At 41.7% G+C, this 24,288-nt stretch overlaps 1 protein-coding gene across 1 annotated transcript in view; it reads left to right on the forward strand.

The window, feature by feature from the left end:
• LOC124131220 (glucoside xylosyltransferase 1-like) overlaps window positions 1-10,401 on the forward strand; it is a 73,352-nt gene extending 62,951 nt beyond the window's left edge. Inside the window, exons 5-12 of the mRNA XM_046494330.2 lie at window positions 816-878; window positions 1,824-1,877; window positions 3,021-3,168; window positions 4,057-4,191; window positions 4,930-5,122; window positions 7,418-7,567; window positions 8,473-8,654; window positions 9,287-10,401. Of these exons, the coding sequence (XP_046350286.1) occupies window positions 816-878; window positions 1,824-1,877; window positions 3,021-3,168; window positions 4,057-4,191; window positions 4,930-5,122; window positions 7,418-7,567; window positions 8,473-8,654; window positions 9,287-9,433 (1,072 nt within the window). The 3' untranslated portion in view covers window positions 9,434-10,401. The remainder of the gene's footprint in view (window positions 1-815; window positions 879-1,823; window positions 1,878-3,020; window positions 3,169-4,056; window positions 4,192-4,929; window positions 5,123-7,417; window positions 7,568-8,472; window positions 8,655-9,286) is intronic.
• The last annotated feature ends 13,887 nt before the right edge of the window (window positions 10,402-24,288 follow it).

A 24,288-nucleotide genomic window follows, 5' to 3' on the forward strand; every position in this document is an offset into this window, starting at 1 on the left:
TTTTACATTCTAATGTTGAAATATATCGATTTTAATAATCACGAGAGACGATAGAACAGGAGCAGTGATGGTGCATCTTTCCGAGGCAAGGGCGTTGACTGACCCTTAAAGTCCATTTTCCACCCTTGTCGAACTAGGCTGGAATAATATTTTGGCTGGACTAACGAGTCTATGCATAGTCCAATCAAAATCGCGTAACGAAATCGACATCCCGTTCGTAAAATGCCGTGCAGTTTCGGCGGCCGATTATAAGGATTTGTTAAGCATGTATTCCACCAACTCGCCGTCAACAGACATTCTCCAAATCATTTCATGTTTTTAATCAAGGTTATCACGAGATTTGATGGACTTTGCGAAGTAAGACACGTTTTGTTACAATATAGATCGTGATTATCGATCAGATCGTCCAGACTGGGCAGAGCCATTTTGTTTAAATGAACTGATAATGTGTTGGACAGTCTCATTAAATTTGCATTATCTACATTTCATATTTATGCAAAATCACACATTGGCGGTTTACAGTTGGAAATGACTGGTCCTGAACCGAAAACAGGAAGCTTTCTGTTTCACTTGTCAGGCCAGCCGACTTTATCCAAACAAAAGACTCTACATGGTTGCCGGCTTCTCAACATACTGCACATAAACTCGATGCAGTGATCGTTCAGACAGCCTCTCCTTGAAAAATTGAGTCTGGGACGATTTGATATGGCACTTCGCCTGATTGACTATATTTTATTACTGTTGTTGTTGTTGTTGTTGTTGTTGTTAATGATGATGTTCCATTGTTACTATTGTAATTTCATCTTTATTTCTAGGATGTCCGACAGCGACCAAACTGTGGCAGAGAAATATTTGGGGACATTTGATACAGCGCCACTGTAAGTAATGAATTGTCGTCTGCGTTCGTCAGTCAACAAACAGTGGACATTCCTTCACAGCGCATTATTCAAGTCTGAATTAAACTAAAATTATACTTCATGTCCTTTTGAAACATGAATACAAATAGAGCAGGATTATTACTATCTTTTTCCATCGTAAAAACGCCCAATGTTTAAAAAGTGGTATGCTGAAGGATATTTTAGATACTCCTATCTCAAGGGATGTGTAAATGAAAGCAATGCAAGTTTAAAGAAAGATACAATACTTGGACTTGACGTTATACCAGAATCTGTAAACATTTACCTTATATTGTTGCTCCAACTTTAGACATATTGTTTCATTCTATTTTTGAAAATCCAACATTTCCTAATAATTGGTCAGTTGGGGTATCCCGCTTCATAAGATAGGATAAGTAAATGATACACCTAACTATCGAGGCATCACAGTACTTAGTATGCTCATAGGTCTTGCATATTTTTAATTAAAGACTTTTGTTTAGGGCTTCCCCTTTCTTCACAATGGTACACGCCAGGGGGAGGACCTCATACATAATCATTGTCAGGTCCCACTCAACTTGTCAACTTATCCTGGCGTACCAGTCAGTTGTAATCACTAGCTACATTTCATCTTACGTGTCAAGTAGAAATTACATGGTAATGCCACACATTCCTTTTCATGTTTGTGAGGGGTACGTCATTGTATTTTTGTAATAAACACGCAGGCCCACGTGTAACTAATAACCAAATAATATTAGAGTACTGATTATGTTTCTAGGTTTATCAGCACCATACCCGTGATCATGGGTTTCACCAAAGTGGTAAACGTCTGAGACCTGCATCACTTCATCCTTTCCTCCTACATCAAGCTAACATGCCGTCATTCTAACTGAAATATTGTCCACATCAGCCTTAATCCAAACCTCCCTCCCAATTTTTGACAACCAGGTTCTCAATCATCGGTAGCCCGGGAACAAGTGACACCCTGCTCCAGTCGACCAGGTATGTATGTGGAAACACACACAATTCACATAAACTGCCGGGCAATAGAAAGTATGCACCCATGTTTGATGGTTGCTAAACTGAAACAAACAGAAATGGTTATTCGATGGTGATGTGATTGATACGGGTGTTTGCGCTGTTTTCAGTCTAGCAACGTTTTGCCCGCCAGTTTACTTGACTGGGTTCCACGTGTCTTCTCAAGAAGGGAGACACTAAATATATCATTCATTGTATAGTCAAGTTAATCACATTTAAACCAGATCTTTTCTTCGACACCATACCTTCCTGCGTGAACATCTGGACAGGAGGTCGATTCCTGTTTTTGAGTCACTTGTTTGTCTGGCGGAGACTCCATTATTTAGAGACCATCGTGATATGTTGCTGATTGCAACGTTAAACAACACGCACCCACTCAGTGTACCTGATGCCGCATTGCCCATGCTCACCAGCCCTTTGTCAGTCTTCAGGGTCCCTCCCTTGTCGTTGGAGGCGACTAACGGGGTCAGGTGGTCAGGCTCGCTGAATTGGTTGATGCATGTCATCGTATCCCATTGCGTAGAACGTTGCTCATGATCTCAATCACTGGATTGTCTGGTCCAGAGTCGATTATTTACACAGACCGCCGTCATATAGCTGGAATATTTCTGAGTGCGGCGTTAAACAAGTGCACAAGTATGGTGGTCTGGTATGCGTCTCAGAGGGCTGTGCACCTGTGAAGTTCCGGATAAGAATTGCTCCTCGGCACCCATGCTTGCCGTGAAAGGCGACTATGCTTGTCGTAAAAGGCGACTTACGGGGTCGGGTGGTCAGGCTCGCTGACTTTGTTGATGCATGTCATCGTATCTCAATTGCGTGGATCAGTGCTCATGATATCAATCACTGAATTGTCTGGTCAGTCTCAATAACAGATTACAGACCGCCGTCATATAGCTGGAATATTGCTGAATGCAACAACTAACAAACAAACAAATTCTTCCTCGTCGTTATCTCTATGACAGGGGACTCGGGTAGCCCAGGCGCCACAGTTCCCCGGGCATAGTTTTGTTTGGGCATTGGAGTGCGACGTTTACCAACCAACAAACAAATAACCAAACCAGCTGTAGTCGTGACAGGAGATTAATGCTTTGTCCCTGTGTTGCGTAGTCCAGAGGGCATGCACCTGGCCCTAGCTATGTGCGGTAACAGGATCGAAGAGGTCAAGGTGCTGGTCAAGTCGGTCATGCTGTTCACCCGTCACGCCACAATCCACGTGTTCAGTGATCTGCCTTCTCAGAAACCTCTTTGTGAACATGTTCGTATGCGATATATTTCCTTATTATTTCTTACCTTACCTAAATGCCATTGGAGGTGACTTGGTCACACAGGACAGTGTCTGAGTTAGTGAGTGAGTGAGTGAGTGAGTGAGTGAGTGAGTGAGTGAGTGAGTGAGTGAGTGAGTGAGTGAGCGAGCGAGCGAGTGAGCGACTGAGTCCGCCGCTTTAAACACGTTCTAGTAATATCACGGCGGGAGACGAGACACGGCTTTACACGTGGTCTTCATTTTATAATTCGAACCCGAGCCTTCGGGATTACAAGCGAACACTTTAATCACTTGGCTCGCACGGGCCACACACCACGTCTGCTGGGTAGGGGTAACAGTTAAAGGGTGATCCCTTTTCATACTCACGTCCTTTACATAGCGAAGTGCATGCACAGGTGTGTGACTGCTTGTAACTAGTCCGAACTGATGCCGACTTTACAGTGCCAGCCTACTGAGATACCATGCCGCAGTTTAACTTGAATATCCCACTCAGACAGATTATACTGACCAGTCCTTGTTTTAGCCCCTTAAAGCCGAGCGCCAGGCAGGGTAGCAATGAGTACCATCTTTTAACGTCTATTGGTATGACGCGACAGGGGATCGAACCCCGGACCTTCCGCTCTCCGGGCGGACGCTCTGCCACTACATCACGGAAGCCTCGATGTTTGAACTGTTATAGTTTACAGAGTGTGAGGAGGTGATAATTATTAAAACATATGTAGATTAAGACCATTTTTCTACACTACACTTGACCCTTAAAGGGACAAGGGGCCACGATGATCTCACCGCTTACCTTAATGCGTATATTTATTTATATTTCATATTATTCAGTAATTACTCGGTTGTTTTTCACATTATCTGCTTGTGACATTATTTCAGATCAAATCCTTACCGGGGGAATACAGGAAACAATTCACCTACCACATCTACAATATAACGCTCCCACGTGGGGAGGATGCGGAGACATGGAGCAAACTGTACGGGCCGTGTGCGGCACAGAGGCTGTTTATTCCGGTTTGTTTGTTTGTTTGTTTGTTGTTTAACGCCGCACACAGCAATATTCCAGCTATATGACGGCGGTCCTTTAAAATAATCGAGTCTGGACCAGACAATCCAGTGATTGGCATCATGAGCATCGATCCACGCAATTGGGATCGATGACATGTATCAACCAAGTCAGCGAGCCTTACCACCCGATCCCGTTAGTAGCCTTTTACGACAAGCATAATCGCCTTTTACGGCAAGCGTCTGTCGGGAGGTGGTGGGTTAGGGCTGTTACGATACCTGAGTAAACATGGGCGTGTCAATGAACCGCGATCAGTCACTATACAGCCTCGGGTGGGTCGTGAGGTCATTTGGCTGTCAATACAACGAAAGGGGTGTCAGGGATCCAATGTCGTCCCATTTCAACCAAGCAAGATCACACACCATCAATTGAGATATGTTTTGATAGACGTGAATTTAAAAAAAATAGGCTAGTGTGTGGTGGATGAGTGAGTGAGTGAGTGAGTGAGTGAGTGCGACACAGACACACACACCACAATATAAGCTCGTAGCTCTCACACACAGAGAGAGGCAGACGCACACACACTCTCACACACTCCAATACAACACAACAAAAGCTCTTTGCCAACACTGTGAGTTTTAGTTGATCGCGTAGTTTTAATTGTTTATGCATGTAATACTGTCGTTGACAAGCGAATCCACACCCAACTTAATTATTTTAGTTATACTGGTTTTTCCTTGTTTCAGTACATATTACAACGTGTCAACAAGATTATCTACGTCGACACTGATGTCATATTTCTCAGCCCAATGGAAAAACTGTGGGGCCACTTTAGTCGGTTTAACAAGTCTCACATAGCCGCGTTAATTCCAGAGCACAGAGACCCGTCATTCGGATGGTACAACAGGGTTGCGAATATTCCATACTACGGGAAACTAGGTACGTCTGTCTGGTTAATCCGGGCTGGGGACACCTCTGTCTGGTTAATCCGGGCTGGGGACACGTCTGTCTAGTTAATCAGGGCTGGGGACACGTCTGTCTGGTTTATCCGGGCTAGGGACACGTCCGTCTGGTTAATCCGGACTAGGGACACGTTTGATTGGTTAATCCGGGCTGGGGACACGTTTGTCTGGTTAATCCAGGCTGGGGACACGTCTGACTGGTTAATCCGGGCTGGGGACACGTCTGTCTGGTTAATCCGGGCTGGGGACACGTCTGTCTGGGTAATCCGGGCTGGGGACACGTCTATCTAGTTAATCCGGGCTGGGGACACGTCTGTCTGGTTAATCCGGGCTGGGGACACGTCTGTCTGGTTAATCCGGGCTAGGGATACGTTTGTTTGGTTAATCCGGGCTGGGGACACGTTTGTCTGGTTAATCCAAGCTGGGGACACGTCTGTCTGGTTTATCCGGGCTAGGGACACGTCCGTCTGGTTAATCCGGACTAGGGACACGTTTGATTGGTTAATCCGGGCTGGGGACACGTTTGTCTGGTTAATCCAGGCTGGGGACACGTCTGACTGGTTAATCCGGGCTGGGGACACGTCTGTCTGGTTAATCCGGGCTGGGGACACGTCTGTCTGGGTAATCCGGGCTGGGGACACGTCTATCTAGTTAATCCGGGCTGGGGACACGTCTGTCTGGTTAATCCGGGCTGGGGACACGTCTGTCTGGTTAATCCGGGCTAGGGATACGTTTGTTTGGTTAATCCGGGCTGGGGACACGTTTGTCTGGTTAATCCAAGCTGGGGACACGTCTGTCTGGTTAATCCGGGCTGGGGACGTTGGGTAGTGGTTAAAACTGTCACGTTTAAAATTCTTGTTGGTTAGGTTATGGGGAATTGGTTAACGCCGCACTCAACGAAATTCCAATCAGTTACGACGGCGTGTATATAATCAAGTCAGATCAGTGATTGATATCATGATCAACGATCCACGCCGTCATGCTACGATGACGCGCAGCAAAGTTACCGGGACAAAAGTAAAGTAAAGTAAAGTACGTTTATAACGAACACGCTTATAACGAACACGCTTATAACGAACTGACGGATATAACGAACTGGTTTTTTTTGTCCCGTCTATTTGCTATTGTTATACTGTATATATGCTTATAACGAACTACGGTTATAACAAACTAAAGTTAGTGGTCCCTTTGAGTTCGTTATAACCGTAGTTTACTGTACATGTAAATGTACAGGAGATGGTCACAATGGCTGATCTGTGTGGTCAAGGACGAGAGGCACACAACTGTTGCCCGTGGCGTCATCGATAGCTGGTCAAACGGTCAACTAGGGATTTGCCTATTGTTTCGCTCTGAAGAGGACACAGTTATTTGTTGCCGTCTTGCCAAAAGCGTAACTCACTGTTGCGGCCTTGCTGACCTTGGCTGACATAACGGGACATATGTAGTGGTCAAAACCACCCCAGGTCATAACGGGGTCACCTCACTTTGACACCACGTATTGTTTAGAATAAGTAAAGTAGATATGAGTGCTGTTTGGGAGAACAATAGCAGACAGCAGGGGGCGTATCATTTTTGTTATTAACTTTACACTTCCAGAGAACTATCATAGCATATAAAACTATTATCAAAGATATGGACATTTGGTAATATCAATATTTGTTTTCTTCATATGCATATCATTAATGTCATTCATACAGCACAAATCATTGATATAATTCTTGTCATTAATATCATTCACGTCATTCGTGCCATTCATATCATACGTCATTCATATCCAACAAATAATTCATATCATTCATATCACACATATCATTCATATCATACGTGTCATACGTGTCATTCATATCACACATATCATACGTGCTCTTCATATCATTCATGTCACTCACATCATTCATATCACACATATCATTCATAACACATATCACACTAATAGTTCATGTCATTCATATAATTTTAGGCTACTAGTTAAACATTGGCTCGTCACGCTAAAGGCCAGGGTTCGATTCCCCACATGGGTACAATGTGTGAAACCCATTGGGATCTTGTACTCACTCACTCACTCACTCACTCGCCCACTATTGATATCATTCATAGCACTCATATCATTTATATCACACATACCATTCATGTCATTCATTTGATTCATGTCATTTATAGCATTCATTCATATCATTCATATCACACATATTATTCTTGTCATTATTATGGTTATAAAGAAATGATCCCAGCCAAACTGACTGGTCCCTTCTGTATACTGACCTCCTTGCAGGTCTCAATTCTGGCGTAATGCTGATGGATCTTGTACGACTGAGAGAGGACCAATGGCTGGACAAGATGATGAACTATTTCAAGAAATATCTTTCCAAACTGATTCTTGGTGACCAAGACCTTATCAATATTTTCTTTCATTTTGAACCAGGTACGAAAACGTTTCGAGGCAATCCTTTCCCCTTCAGGTGACTAGATAATTTGAAATCTTGTCTGAATGTTACGATAGCTATAATGATTATACAAAGATAACTGGCTTTACTTACCTCGTCTAAACATCGACTTAATGTGATATTACGTTGTCTGACCGGCCGTTTGTAAAGTCCTACAGTAAAGCAATTTTGTAGAATTGTTTTACGATTCTACAATAACAAGTGTGGAGTAAAATTAATGACGTCACGATACATATAATAACGTCAAATCATTATGACGTAAACTTGGCAATACGTCCCAGTATTGGTGAAGGTGTAGACAAAAACTATGGAAGGAGATTTTTGGTTTAAATAAAGTCAATGGATGGACAAACATGTAGATGGATGGACGTATGTGTTGATGGATAAATATGATGATGGATGGACAGATACGTTGATTAGTGGAAAATAATGTGTTGATTGATGGACAGATACGTCGATTAATGGACACATGAGATGTGTTGCCAGATGGACAGATGCGGTGATTAATGGACACATGAGATGTGTTGCCAGATGAACAGACACGTCGATTAATGGACACATGAGATGTGTTGCCGGATGGAAAGATGCGGTAATTAATGGACACATGAGATGTGTTGCCAGATGGACAGATACGTTGATTAATGGACACATGAGATGTGTTGCCAGATGGACAGATGCGTTGATTAATGGACACATGCGACGTATTGATGCATGGACAGATGAAGTGATTAATGGACATATGAGTTGATGGACAGACACATACGATGTATTGATAGATGGAGAGACGGGGTGATGGTAGACTATTGTGATGCAATATACATGGAAGGAAGACCATAGATAGATAAACGTTGTTAAATGAATATTCCAAAACGATTTCTTGCAGAAAAGCTGTATAAATGTTCGTGTGAGTGGAACTACAGAGCTGACCACTGTCAATTCCCGTCAACACGATCTCGATGTCCGCCAGCTCTAAAAGATGGCGCTTACACTCTCCATGGCAACAGTCAACGATTCCATGGGCCGAAATATCCAGCTCTAAGTGCCGTTTATACAGCTTTTCAATCTGTAAGTATATTTAATTCTCATGCCCCTTCATCAAAAGCAATCATGACACTTTGTAGCATTATCAACTGTAGTATAAACGTATTGGTAGTTATAATAATGACCTGGTCTAGATCTATGTTAGTTTGAATATATCCCTATATTTCACACGAATGCAGCCCTAAATTATAGGTTTGTAGCAAGCAACTATCAGAAAGTTGGGATAGGTAGACACCAAAGGCTCTAGCTGCCGTAACATGGCTCGAATAAATGGAAAGTTGACTATTGGAAAGTTGAAGTCGCAAAAGTCACACCCCGTCCATATTCTGTGTTCTTGATTGGTAAGTTGGTTGTTTTACGCCGCACTCAGCAATATTCCAGCTATATGACGGCGGTCTGTAAATAATCGAGCCTGGACCAGACAATCCAGCGATTGATATCATGAGCATCGATCCACGCAATTGGGATCGATGACCTGCATCAACCAAGTCAGCGAGCCTGACCACCCGATCCCTTTAGTCGCCTTTTACGACAAGCATAGTCGCCTTTTACGGCAAGCATGGGTGCGGCGTTAAACAACAAACCATCCAACCAACCAATTCCGTGTCAATTCGCACTGACGTACTAACGCACTCCTTGCTTATTCGCTTTTTCAGCATCGACTTGGGCTCGACACAAAGACAGCCCTGCTGGAAAGTATTAAGACACGTCTCAAGGACGCAAGGAGCAGCTGTGCAAGGATGCCGGAGGCATTTTATAAACAAATTGAAGAACATATCAATACACCATCTGTACCACATTAATATAATAGCTTAGTATGCCCAAGAGTATGTGTTCCTTTAGGTAAAAGCTAAACATAGTTAAGAAGGGCTGGAATGTGACCGAGATCCGTAAATGCGCTGAGCACTGTGTCCACTGGTGAGGCGACATATATCCAGGGTCATCTTTCTTTTCTCAGACACCCAAATTGTCAGAAACCCCATTTGTCAGACATCCCACTTGTCAGACTCCCCATTTGTCAGACACCCCATTTGTCAGACAGCTTAAAACAATAACTTTTATGGTTGAGGGCACATCAGGTGTGTGCTATATTCCCTTTAATCCGAATAGACAAGTCCTGTCGTCAACAACGGTCCGACAGCTGGTACAAAAGAAATCAGTATTTATACAAATCAGTGTTTTTTCTCTCGATTTATTATTGCTTTTGATTTGGACAATAAAACACAGTTAAAGGAGTTTAACATCATATACATAAAGTATGATACATAACATATACATAACATAGAATGACCATCAATAATTATGAATATAGTAATATTTACTTCCACATCAATGTCCATGTTCTGTCGGTACTTTAAGCCAGAGTTGGAATGTCACCTGCTAAACAGATCTACTCAGTGAAAATATCAGAGACAACAAACTGTGAAACTGTAAACTAGGGGTTATATTTTACTATTAACAGGCCTACTTACTTGCGAACACAAACTGGTTATGTTAACGAAGCCTATTAAACTCACTGGTAAAAACAAGCAGTGGGCACCATCTCACAGACTTTCTAAAAACAAACATATTTACAGTTTAACTAAGCCGTTTATAACTTCACACAGATTTTCAAGTGTCTGGGTCATAAGATTATGAGTATAGGGGAGTGTGGCAGTTAAAAGCATATTCAACTGTCTGACAAATGGGTCTCTGACAAATGGGAGGCCCCCATATCCAGTTATGCCGCTATATACTCAACACAATAAATTAGGGATCATATATATATATATACACACGTATATATATATATATATATATATATATATATATATATATATATATATATATGATCTCTAATCATTTTTTGCTCAGTATACATGTGGACATTGAATATCATGAAACAAATTCAAACAGTCCATAAATGTAAACTAATGATCTTGGGTTCGAATCCAGAATTCGCTATTATGATATTTGGTTTGATCTTGTGGTGATTTTGGCCGAAGTGACATGCGTTAGCTCGGTATCCCCATTTAGCTGACGACATTCAGCGACGATACATCAATATATTATTCATCCACACTGAGCCAAATGTTAGTGACGTAACTATTATTCGAAAGAATGCCCAAATGTAAGTTCGACATATGTTGTTCTAGAATCTGTGTGATTAATATTTTGTTTGTGAGTGGGAGTATGTGCAATAAATAGACAGTTTCAAAGTTGAAAGTTGTCCGAAGAAGTCAGGGTTATGTATGGATCACAGATATTTTGGGGCCTGAACTATATTTTGTTTAAAGAAAAACACCTTGCAACAATATAGTTTGTATTTTTTAAACCTTCAACAGGGATCTTTCAGAGGTTTATGGTAATATTAGATTATACATGATGTCAAAGGCTTGCATCTTTTCGAAGTTTCCAGCCACACAAAGCTGACATGCCGTGAGGCAACTAAAACAAGAGTCATCAGAAAGATGATATATCCCCCCGGCAGCTGTCTGTAAAGTAACTACAAGTAAATGTGCAATTCTGTATGTAATGAGTCAAGAGTTGAAGCATACATTGTTTACCAACAAAAGATCCACCATAGTCGCATCCATATGAAATGGACAGTAAAACGTGTGTTTCTGTGTGTTTATTTAATGCAAACAAATGACAAATTACAAAAAAACAAAGACAACGAAGTCATCTATACCGTGAGGCAATGAAAACGCAATCCAATTTTCAAACGTGAATTTTATTAACATAAGAAAATTTCAAAGCTTGTATTAAGTATATTAGCAAAGACTGATCACGATAGAGAAATTCTGCATAAAGCAGTGTCCAATATCATCAGTTCCAACCCCATTTACAGGAGAGAGATTGAACAGACCCTCAGTATCTGGTGTGTCCACCTTGAGCACGAACACAAGCTTGCAAACGCCTTGGCATGGAATCACATAAACGACGGATGAAATGAGCCGGGATTGCGTTCCAGTGATACTGCAATGCCTGAGTGAGCTCAGCAACATTGCGTGGCGGAATCTGCTGTCGTCTCACACGCCTACCAAGTTCGTCCCACAGGTGCTCAATTGGGTTCATGTCTGGTGACCTTGAGGGCCACTGCATGACCTCCACGTTGTTTCTCTGAAGAAAATTCCGTGTCAGGATGGCAGTATGGGGCCTAGCATTGTCATGCTGAAACACTAGCCGGTTTCCACCATGCTGTCTTAAGAGAGGAAGAAGAACTGGCTGTAGAACAGTATCCACGTAACGTCGTGCCGTCAAGTTACCTTGCACAATAACAAGCTGTGATTTAAACACAGCATTTATGGCTCCCCAAATCATTACTCCTCCACCACCAAAGCGATCTCGTTCAATAACACAAGGTCGCACATAACGTTCACCTTGACGTCGGTACACACGGAGCCGTCCATCTGGGAAAGACATTAAAACGAGACTCATCAGAGAAAACAACATTCCTCCAACCGACGTTGCCCAGAAAACCACATGCTGCAGCCCATCGCTGTCGTTGAAGTCTGTGATTATGCGTTAAGATCTGACCTTGGTACGGTCGACGTGACCGTATCCCTGCTGCAGCAAGACGTCGACGCACAGTTCGACTGCTGATGGATCTTCCTCTGCTTCCGATAGTGTTGTTAGCAGTCTGTACAGCTTTCTGAAATCGACGTCGGAGGTGTTGCATGACAATATAGCGATCCTGACGTCCTGTTGTCACCCGTTGAACGCCTGGGCGTGGCCGATCCTCCACCCTGCCTGTGACTTGGTAGCGCCTTCTGAGACGACTGACAGTTGATGGATGGACATTAAAGTGTTGTGCAACGTCAGTCTGTGGCGTGCCAGCTCGCAGCATTCCAATAGCCTGGTGTCGCTGATCTTGGGATAACCGTGGCATGGTGCATATGGACACCAGTTTCAAATCATGATGTGATTTTATAGGGGAGCAATGTGTACTGTTTGCAGGCAATTCAAAATTCATGTCGTGCACGTGCATATCGGACTGCAAGCTGAAGATGTGTTTTGGCGTTTTGTTCAGGATGGTGTGCACACAACCAAACATGTCTGTACACACGACGACAGAAGACAATTATCACGCTAAGTAACATTTTTCAATAACTAATCACTTTGTTTTCTCCTCTGTTACTATTCTATGATAAAAAATGCTGATTGCGTTTTCATTGCCTCTCATTTTAACACGTTATGGTCCCAAACCAGGTAACTGACCAAAACATTTCTCTTAGCCCATGTCAAAATAGCTGCAATGGAAATTCTAAAATAAACATTTCTAAAACTCCTTAATATCAAATGGCACCAGTTCAGTTTATATATAGACATTCAATGTTTGGCAAGGAAATATTTAACAGTTTATTTGTTATACTCCATAAGTGAACCCACCTTATATGAAAACTTAAATCCAACTTGTTGCCATGGAAACGTAAAACAAAACAAAAATAAAAATTCCTAAATAGCAAAAGGCACCAGTTCAGCATGAGTCTGATGGACATGCAAAGTTTTGTTAGAAAGTTTTGAATGGGTTTTGAGTTATGCTCCGGAAACGAGCTCTCCCCTATAGAACCTAAGTCCAACTGGTTGCCATGGAAACGAAAAATTCCTAAATAGCAAAAGGCACCAGTTCAGTATGTGCCTGGTAGACATGCAAAGTTATGTAAGAAAGTATTTAACGGTTTTTGAGTTACGCTCCGGAAACGAACACCACCCTTATAGAACCTAAGTGCAACTTGTTACCATGGAACCATAAAAAATAAAAATTTATAATATTCCTAAATAGCAAAAGGTACCAGTTCAGTATGTGCCTGGTAGACATGCAAAGCTTTGTAAGAAAGTATTTAAAGGTTTTTGAGTTACGCTCCGGAAACGAACACCACCCTTATAGAACCTAAGTCCTACTTGTTACCATGGAAACGTAAAAAATAAAAATTTCTAAAATTCCTAAATAGCAAAAGGCACAATTTCAGTATGTGACTGATAGATATGCCAAGTTTCGATTAAATACACTGAATTGTTTTCGAGTTCTGCCCCGGAAAAGGAAATGATTACGGACGGACAGACAAACAGACGGACGGACGGACAGACTGACTGGCTGATCGCCAAATCCCCCCGCATTATATGCCGGGGGGATAATAAGCGGTGTTAAACCACATACTTACTCATTCAATATACATGGATGTCGTTACTTTCCTCAGATATAGCAGAACGCCTCTTTACATATGTGTTATGGACCCGTGAAGATCCGGGGTAGAATATATAGGTCTTCACCAACCCATGCTTGCCGTAAAAGGCGAGGCGGCGACTAAAAGGATCGGGTGGTCAGGCTCGCTGACTTGGTCGATGCACGTCATCGGTCCCAATTGGGATCGATGACATGTATCAACCAAGTCAGCGAGCCTGACCACTCGATCCCGTTAGTCGCCTTTTAAGACAAGCATAAAGGCATGTCTTGTGCTGTTGGCACATGTTTTGTATTGTTGACACGTTTTTGCTGTTGACAGATGGAGTGTCATGTTGACACATGTTATGTGCTGTTGAAACGTGACGTGCTGTTGACATGTTATGTGCTGTTGACGCATGTTATGTGCTGTTGACACGTTATGTGCTGTTGACGCATGTTATGTGATGTTGACACGTTATGTTTTGTTAACACTTGTTATGCGCTGTTGACATATTATGTGCTGTTAACACATGTTATGTGCTGTTGACATCACGTTATGTGCTGTTAACACATGTTATGTGCTGTTGACACGTTATGTGCTGTTAACACATGTTATGTGCTGTTAACACATGTTATGTGCTGTTCACATGTTATGTGCTGTTCACATATGTTATGTGCTGTTGACACGTTATGTGCTGTTGACACATGTTTTGTGCTGTTAACACATTTTATGTGCTGTTAACACGTTATGTGCTGTTGACACATGTTTTGTGCTGTTGACACATGTTATGTGCTGTTGACACGTTAAGTGCTGTTGACATCACGTTATGTGCTGTTAACACATGTTATGTGCTGTTGACACGTTATGTGCTGTTAACACTTGTTTTGTGCTGTTGACACGTTATGTGCTGTTAACACTTGTTTTGTGCTGTTGACACGTTATGTGCTGTTAACACATGTTATGTGCTGTTAACACATGTGTTGTGCTGTTATCACTTGTTTTGTGCTGTTGACGCATGTTTTGTGCTGTTGACGCATGTTATGTTCTGTTGACACATGTTTTGTGCGGTTGACGCATGTTAAGTGCTGTTGGCACCACGTTATGTGCTCTTGACACGTTACGAGCCCACTCGTGGTTGAAATTGTCTGCTGATTAGAAATTGAGATATGAACTGAGGCAATCTGCCCCTCAATTCAAATTCATGCAAATCTTTCAAAATACCATGTGTCCACGTTGTATTATATGCCTTCTGAGGGTCGAAAAAAATTGAAGCAGTATGTTGTTTGTTGACAATTAAATTATTAATAAATGATTCTAAACGCATCAAATGGTCAATGGTCCCTCTGTTTTTTCGGAAACCACACTGGATGTCACTCAGGTTATTGGTCTCCAGGTACCAGACTAATCGATTGTTGACCATACGCTCCATGGTTTTACAAACACAGCTAGTTAATGATATTGGACGGTAGTTGGATGGATCTGTGGGATCTGTGAAAGCATGGTGCCACGAAGGACAGAAATTTCCGGTTGTCCATATTTCATCAAATATATAAAAGTACTGTCGGAAATGCTAGAAAACTGCTTTTTGCCTGTTATAAAAGGATATAATTTTCCACAGACTGTTGTTATTGAAATAACGAGTAACTACCGATCGCCCTACCTGTGGCTTGAAGTATTTCAGTCACAAGGAGTCAAATTCGAACGAAAACAGGAAGTCCAATGATGGCAGTCTCAAACGGACTATAGAAACATGCGCACGTGACTCCGTTATAATGATAATAATGTAGTCTTCATAAAACATTTAATCCACACACAAAAATCATTTTGAGAAAATTCTAGATGTGCATCTTCTAAAATGACAAAATGACGCTGCTGTTTTTTTTGTTAACATTGCTTCAATGATGCATGTTACATTACACGTGCATAGCCATAACCATGGTACACGATATGGAGTCTGTACTGGGAAATGTATACAAGTTCTTTACGCTTTAGAGAGATAGAGGGAAACCATTTATCAATTTAGAAGTTGAATTACCAAATTGCCCAAGCTATGGGGTTTTCAATTCATACCACCAAGTCTTCGATATGATAAGAAAACAAAACAGGTATAGGGGTCGTCTCAAAAACAAAACTGGGACGTAAAAGGATATTAGACAGCTTTGATACAGGGTGATTAGGCGTATAGTGTACAAGCTTTATGAGCAGAAGGTAACCATGGCTTGTAGAATTTGGGAGGAATTAAAGATACAATGAATGTTTCCCGGACTGCACTAACTATTGCTCTCCATTAGATGGGATTTCGATACACTGCGCGCGGCGATGACAGAGCACTATTCAGGGGGAAATATTCTATCCTGTCTATGAGGTCACATTGGAACAACAAACACTTCTGGATTCCAAAATAATCATCCCGTTTCATAGCTCTTAACTAGTCCATCATGTTTCCAAGCGAATATATAGCAGTACATATCCTAAATTGTTACCCCCTCAACGCATGTCAATTTAGTACATTAACAGCAATATTTTGAGACCAACCCGAACACGGTGACATTTGCACCTGGGAGAATGCACGGGACGGTGTGAGGTCATCACCTCGGGACAGGTGTTAGGTGATTACCTCAGGTTATAGGCCGTTTCATACATGCATGACAACACACGAATATTTTCTAAGTTCATCATCATTTAACCTGTAAAAGTACATTTTAAGGGCAATCACCATGTCATTTAGGACAGGCTAGATTAGGTAAATTTGAGTTATTTTGATATATGCTCTCTTAATAGTCCCATGACTCTAATTTATTAAATGAAGCCAGAAAAGCAGTTTTCTAACATTTCCGACAGTACTTTAAGCAAAGTTTCCAAACATAAGTCGGGCAAGTGTTTCAGGAGTTGATAATGAATGTTGTCGGATCCTGATGCAGTGTCATGAGCTTGCCCTAGGGCGGTATGCAATTCATGGAGTGAAAATGTTTCGTTGTGAATAAAAATTGACTTGCTTCTTTTCCTGCTGTTTTTGGGGGCACGGGTGGCCCAGTCGTCTAAGGCGCCGCCTTTCGCTGTGCAGAGTTGCGTCCCTTGGTCACACCGGGAACCTATGATTGTGGGTTCGAATCCCGGTTCGCCCCGATTATGTTTCTAGGTTTGTCAGCACCATACCCGTGCTCGTGGGTTTCACCGAAGTAGTAAATGTCTGAGACCTGCATCACTTCGGGCTTTCCTCCCACATTAAGCTGACATAACTGATAGTGATATAACTGGAATGCTGTTAAAAGCGACGTTAAACCCAACTCACTCACTCACTCCTGTTGTTTTTGAAACCTCTGAATTCGAAGTTGAGGATTATAATTTGGTGATGAGGAATGATTTGCCAAGTTTCACCAAGCTTGTTGACGATTTCAGATTTAGTTGTTTAAAGTGTATTACCACCATGAGATAGTGAACTCCAGATTTTGATCCTTTGCCCTTAATCTCTTGAAGCATGTTCCACACCTTGGACATGGGTGTGCGGGAATTTATTTTAGATATATAGTTCCGCCTTGATTGACGTTTACTTTGTTTATAAGTACGTCTCGCTTTGTCGCCCGTTATTTTAACATTATTTAAGTTGTGGACAGTGGAATGTTGGTGGGAAAATTTCTCAGCTTTCTCACTATTTTTTCTAGCTTGTTTACAATTATTAACGAAACATGGTTTATGCATATGAGGGTTTGCAGAGGAATATGTCGACTCCCATAGCATTTAATTGACTCATAGGATCAGGAACATTCCTGACACCGTCACGTGTTAGTTTTTCTGGACATAATGTTTGGAATAAAGACTCAGCAATATTCCAGCTCATGACGGCGGTCTGTAAATAATCGACTCTGGACCAGACAATCCAGTGATTGATATCATGAGCATTGATCCACGCAATTGGGATACGATGACATGCATCAACCAAGTAAGTGAGCCTGGCCACCCGATCCCGTTAGTCGCCTCTTACGACAAGCATAGTCGCCTTTTACGGCAAGCATGGGTTGCTGAAGACCTATTCTGCTCCGGATCATCACGGGACTGTTGTGCATTAAAACACGTGGTAGATACATAAGGGAGATATAAATACTTAGTTGTCTGTTGAGGTAACTAATTTAACTATTGTTTGCTGAACAAGATATTGATTAAACCACATAAGCTTACCTCTTGCTGAAGTCTGTGACCCGGTCAATATCAAATATCCATGTCGAACAAAACCTAGACATTGCAGGCAAACCAAAATTCTGTTTGCTATTATGGGACTCCAGGCGTTGTTTTCAACCGATACTCTATACTGTAGACTATAAAACGTCACTGTCATCTGGCGTAAGGCACAATATAGGGATAACATATATATGTATTATTCGCGGAAAATCAATGATGGCACCAGGTGTTTACACAAAGGGCAAATCTTTGCCTCAGATGAATTCTTGTCTGCAAGCTGTGATCCTGTCAATATCCCCTGTGCACAATGTATGTACACGTAGGACGTACCAACACAGATATTTTGTATTTGGAACGGTTTCTGCACACGAAACAGTTAATTGGGATGGCAATTATGCAAGCGCTGATGTTTCAACTTTTAATGTTTGCCTATGTTTGTTAGAACTGAACATGCACTTTTACCGACTAGTATCAACCCAACATACAGCATGATGAGAAAGGTAGTATTTACTCTTAAAAAAAAATAAAACACACGGGTAGATTTTCAGTAAATCTATTGTACCTAATAAAGGCGATATGATTAATGTAATATAGATGCAAATATGACATTTTGGAGCTCGATAGACACATGTTGTCGTTGTACAAAGGCATTGAAACAGTTCATTGTAATGTCAGTAAGGCCACAAGGTTGCGCTGAACTCAGTATCTCGTGTGACCGCCCCTGGCAGCAATCACGGCCCTGCATCTCGTCGGCACTGACTGGATAAGCGTACGAACTCTTCCCTGCGGAATTCTGCGCCATTCTGTTTGTAACGCGTTGGCTAGTTGTGGGAGTGTGTGCGGCGTGTTCTAACGTTGACGTAGACGTCGATCGAGTTCATCCCAGAGGCGTTCGATTGGGTTGAGATCTGGAGATCTCGACGGCCAGGGCAAGACCTTGATGTTGGCATTATAGAGGTAGTCTACAATGACACCGTGTGCGGTGCAGCGTTGTGCTGTCGAATTCACGTACACAATGTGGGACGAAACACTTATTTCGACGACGACAAACACGATGTCTTCCATCTCGCCGGTGAAGAAGAATTCGTGATTCATCGCTTAACCACCCTCGTCTCCAGTTTCTCAAATTCAAAGGCTCTAAGGTATGGCACCAGCGCAAGCGTCGCTGTCGATTGATCTGTTGCAAAACAGGGACGATAACTGGTCTTCTGGGTCGGAATCCAGCCTCGCGAAAATGGTTCCTGACAGTCTGGTACGATGTCCTCCTCAAACCAGGAATGCGTCCTGAAGTCTCCGTAGCTGTGGCACAGCGATGACGTAGGTGGAACAGTCGAATGTAGCGATCCTGTGCAAGGGTGGTAACTCTTGGTCGGCTAGTTCTCGGACGGCCCGCAATGGAATTGAACTGTGTGTATGGGTCCCAAAGGCGGGAATGGTGCTGTGGAGGACGTTGCAGTGGCGTGTAACTGAAGACTGCGATTCCCCTCTTTGGATAGGTCCTATGGCGATGATCCGATCGGCAGCGGTGTCTCGAACTTGAAAAATGTTGACAATTGAATGACAAATTAGTGGTTTGTGCTTGCCTTTTTTAAGCCACTACCACGAGTTACGAATGCCATTAGTTGCACGTGCATATTGCTTAACTGTTTTCCTCCATGACATTTTTGGTTGGTTGGTTGGTTGGTTGGTTGGTTTGTTGTTTAACGCCGCACTCAGCAATATTCCAGCTATATGACGGCGGTCTGTAAATAATCGAGTCTGGACCAGACAATCCAGTGATTGACAACATGCGCATCGATCCACGCAATTGGGACCAATGACATGCATCAAATCCAAGTCAGCGAGTCTGACCACCCGATCCCGTTAGTCGCCTCTTACGACAAGCATAGTCGCTGAAGACCTAATCTACCCCGGATCTTCACGGGTCCTTCAGGAAGTAACAGGAAGCCCACTGTTGTTTGGTGGAATCAGCGTAGTGTTTGTTGGAGACCTGTTCCGGTTAAAGCCTGTTTGTGATTCCTTCCTCAACCTGTCAAGAGACTATGGTCCATTGGCTGTAAACCTTTTGAAAGATCTCTTTAAGATCTTTGAACTTAAGCAAATAATGCGTCAGGAAGATAGTTTGGTCCTTGCAGAAATCTTAAATCGTCTAAGTGAAGGCAACCAGGCAAAAGAAGACATTGCAAAGTTGAAGGAGAGAGATCAGGTATCTCCACCGTCCTCTAGGGGTGTGTTGCAAAGCGCCAACCGCTTGCAAGCGATGTACAGCGATTCGCCTTACAACAGTGCGCTAACTTTCAGCCGCTTGCAAGCGAAACAATCGCTGGCTGAGGTCGCTTCGTTCTGAAACCAACTTTGCGGCTCACTTTGACAGCGGAACAAGAAATTCTTGACTGGATCAACGAGGAAATGAGCAGAGGCAGCCAACACCCCATCATCCTCAGTCTGCTCCACATCTTCAAAGGAGTCGTCATCCAGCCTCTTCTATTACGTTCTTCATTACGTCAAGGCAACCAAGCGCTAGTTGCGCCGTCATTTTGGAAGAGTGCGCAAGCGCTTCGAACTGTTGCAGACGCCGGGATGAGCGATTAATTTGCTTTCTCTTAGCGGTTCGTGGCTTACAACGCGCCCTACTACTCACATGTACATCAGCAATGCCAAAGTAAACAGCTACAATGCATCTGCTCCAAAGTATACAATAAAAGCCCATGACACAGTGTTACACTGCAAACACGAAAACGTCGTTTTTTCCGTATATGGTCATAGGACGGAAAAACGACTAAAAATTCATTAAAATTGATTAATTGGCGAGCGTCTAGAAAGTGTCCGGAAAAGGGTCGAGTTTTTCAAGCGTAAAATGGACGGAAAAACGATGCTTTGTGCCCCGCCTTGTACAACTGTTAACAGCCAATGAGATGGCGCTGGTCCCCCGACGCACGTGATGCCTAAGGCATCCTTTCGGTAAGCATAAGGTTTCGTATTTCTGGCATGCCTTGCTCTAGTATCTGTCGCGCGTAGTGCAGCGAGATTAGCTGATAAGCTAGTTTTAGGATATGTAACATGTTAAAGGAATTCAGACACGCGCCAAGACGTCAAATCAAACCATGTTACCAAGTTTATTGTGATAACATATCCCTCCGCTATGCACAGTTACCTCTTTCGGATATGGGTTGTGTTTCATTTGGTTATAACAGTAACTATTTTTTTAGTTGAAGTTTACAAGATATACGGCTTTTCCATTGGAGGAGAGGTCGGTCACATGACGTTTTTCACGTGACTGTATTCCTGAAATGACATAAACACTGACCACTTCCACATTCCTGGGGAAAACCCTGAGAATTCCCTGGTACATGTACGAATTCAAACAGAAGCGTTGTTTCTCGTCATTTAGACCCTTTAATTTTGAACTTAGCGTCTTAGCTTAGTCTGGGATAAGTCAGAGAGTTGCATAGCCCGCTTAAGGATACCTCGCTACAACCCATCCTAGAGAAATAAAAACGAAAAAAACCAAAACATCGAAACTATCGTAGTGACAATCTACAGCAATCTATGTGTTTACCTTAGTATCTATTTGACACATCTTTACAATCACCTTTCAATGATTGGCCAATTGATCAGTGATGACAAAAGCTTGAATTAACCACAGGTTTATTAACAACTTCGGAAATATCTCCCGTCACGTTTATCGTGTCGGCCATTTTGACGTATTGTACTTGATGTTAATGTATTACGACGCTCTGTCATTGTGATTGACTTACTGAGGCAATTCTTTAACAGATCTTCTCATCTACTGAGGATATTGTTTGGAATACATTTCTTATAAACAGACTAAAAGGGATGTTCCTCGCTTTTGGGGAACTATTTTATTCCGGGATGGCCTATTAAAGCTAGTAGTAAGTGAAGGCACCATGCGTGTATATGATCTGTTATTAAATGTGTTTAAATTACGGTTTGGGGGGTTAATAAAAAAAACTGACGCAAGTATATTCTAATCAAATCAATTGGGTAATTGAAGCAGCCTGGTTCCCCTGGTATGCGGCGCTGGCGCTACAGTGACCGAGGCAATGACTGCACAATGGCCGCCTCCACTAGACGAACAAACATGGCTGACACGCCATGTATATACTATAGAAAAACCCTAGAACGGGTTGTTAAATATTTTTTCTTAGCATTTTCATGAATGCTCTTGCAATGTATATGTCACGAGAATAACGTCCGTTGTTACTTTTAGTGAAGGAAAACATTATTTAAGCTGTTTCGAGACTCGAAAGTGTTCTTCAAATCAGTGAAATGTAAACAATGACACACACTAAATTTTCGACAGTGATACGTGCGTTAATGTTTCGTGTCAGCTCACTGTTAACACGAAATCGTATACATAATACGATCTTCATTTGATGAAGTAAATATCGCCGATTATGTCCCGTATTTTCACATTGTGAAATGGTGGTTTAGCGGAATTATTGAACGCCCAGTATCCTTAACAATCGTGTTTAATGACAGGGTCTGTCATTCGTTCCGATATTTGGCCTCTGGATTTTATTCACATGAAAATCCATTTATTTGACAATTGTTTTCTTATTACACAATGAAGTAATCATAAATATATCTAATAATTTTGGAATCATATTGGATTAATTTCAGTCTAGTGTTTCTGAACTATATCTCTGTGTGTTCTTGTTAAAATGTAGGGTCTGAATGGGATAATAATATAGAATATGATCATAATTAATTTGGTACAGTGGCATACACATCCATGAGTATTCTATATGATGCAATATAGCCTCTGGGGAATCCGTGTACAGAACAACATAAAGAACTGTGCATACCATTATTATTGAAAAATAGTTATGATTATAATTACCATGTTAGATGAATTATCTGTATACGAAATAATCTACAAATAAACGACTCAATAAAAGAAGTTAAGTTACATTATTGTTCAAGCAAAGGACAAAGACCCAGTATGATCATAAAGGACCACTCGCTAATTAGGTTCTTGTTTACTTAAGAGCAGAGTTGACCATGTTAGATGATATAACCAAAATCCAGGCGCTCCGCCGGGGGACTAACTGGTCTTGTTATTGTGTGGCATGAGCTGTGACGTAGACCCAAGAGAATAATGTAAAAAATGAGACCAACTCAAGTCTATAATGATTTGGAAAGTCTAGATTTCCACAGCTCTAGTCTGAAATTAAGAATTGTTCTGTGCTCCTTTTTAATTGCATTATTTTCATTTTGTAGACATGGATAGACCAACCAGGAAAGAAATTGATGGAATATTAATATCACATGTTACCACTGATCCAGTCAAATTCATCACATAATAATATATTAGTATTTGATATTACGACATTTGATTATGAGGGCATGATCATGTACATGTTCACTGTAGTAATGTACACGCTAGTCAACTTGATTATAATTTTCATTATAGTGTAGCGCGGCATCCTCACTTGTCATTGTGTGCCGGGACCCTGTCACGAAATATATTCGCCCCCAGAATAAAAAATCTCCCCCCCCCCCCCGGCGAATTTATACCGGTACTGTTCCGCCCCTCTCGAAATAAACTCTCCCCCCACCTACGAAATAAAATATCCCCCCAGAATATCCCCCCCCCCCCCCCCCCTTTTCGGTCGTTTATATAAATACTTGCCATGCGTGTGTAATCGGTTAAATTGTAAGGTATACATTGTAGACAGACAGACAATAATGTATTAATGTCCCACTTCTGTACATACATAAAACAGCTTTGTACAAATAAACATTGATAGAATGTACAGAACCATTCAATAGAATTATGAGAGTTTATTAACAGAATATCCCACAGCTAAGTATATAATAAATTGTTGAATTAACATTAGATATGGTTGAGAATTAAGTGTGTGTATTTTCAATACATCTTAGACTGGTGAGCCGTCTGCTCTATGATAACCAGCCTACTCATATTTTTACCCTTTTCCCCATTGTTGGAAAGTGTGTCGTCTGCTACACCAGCTGGAGCCATCTGGTAACAATTTATCACAAGCTGTCAATAAACAATACATTATAATACATCAAGATGGCAGTTTCCATGTAAAGATTAAGTATTTCTAAGCAACTTAAAGATATGCACAATATCTAGACATATGTATCTTTAATTTGCTTAGAAATACTTAATCTTTACATGAAAACTGTCATCTTGATGTATTATTCTGTTTTGTATATTGACAGCTGGCGATTGATTATGAGGTTATACTGTATCATTTTTACTGTTTTGATATTTTTCAATATGTTGTGGTCATCAGTTATGCAAATCAGTTTCGGTGTGTCTTTTTAACAAGGTGTTTTTCATT

The sequence above is a fragment of the Haliotis rufescens genome, unplaced genomic scaffold (assembly GCF_023055435.1).
Source record: "Haliotis rufescens isolate VD_foot unplaced genomic scaffold, xgHalRufe1.0.p SCAF_14, whole genome shotgun sequence".
Taxonomy (NCBI): domain Eukaryota; kingdom Metazoa; phylum Mollusca; class Gastropoda; order Lepetellida; family Haliotidae; genus Haliotis; species Haliotis rufescens.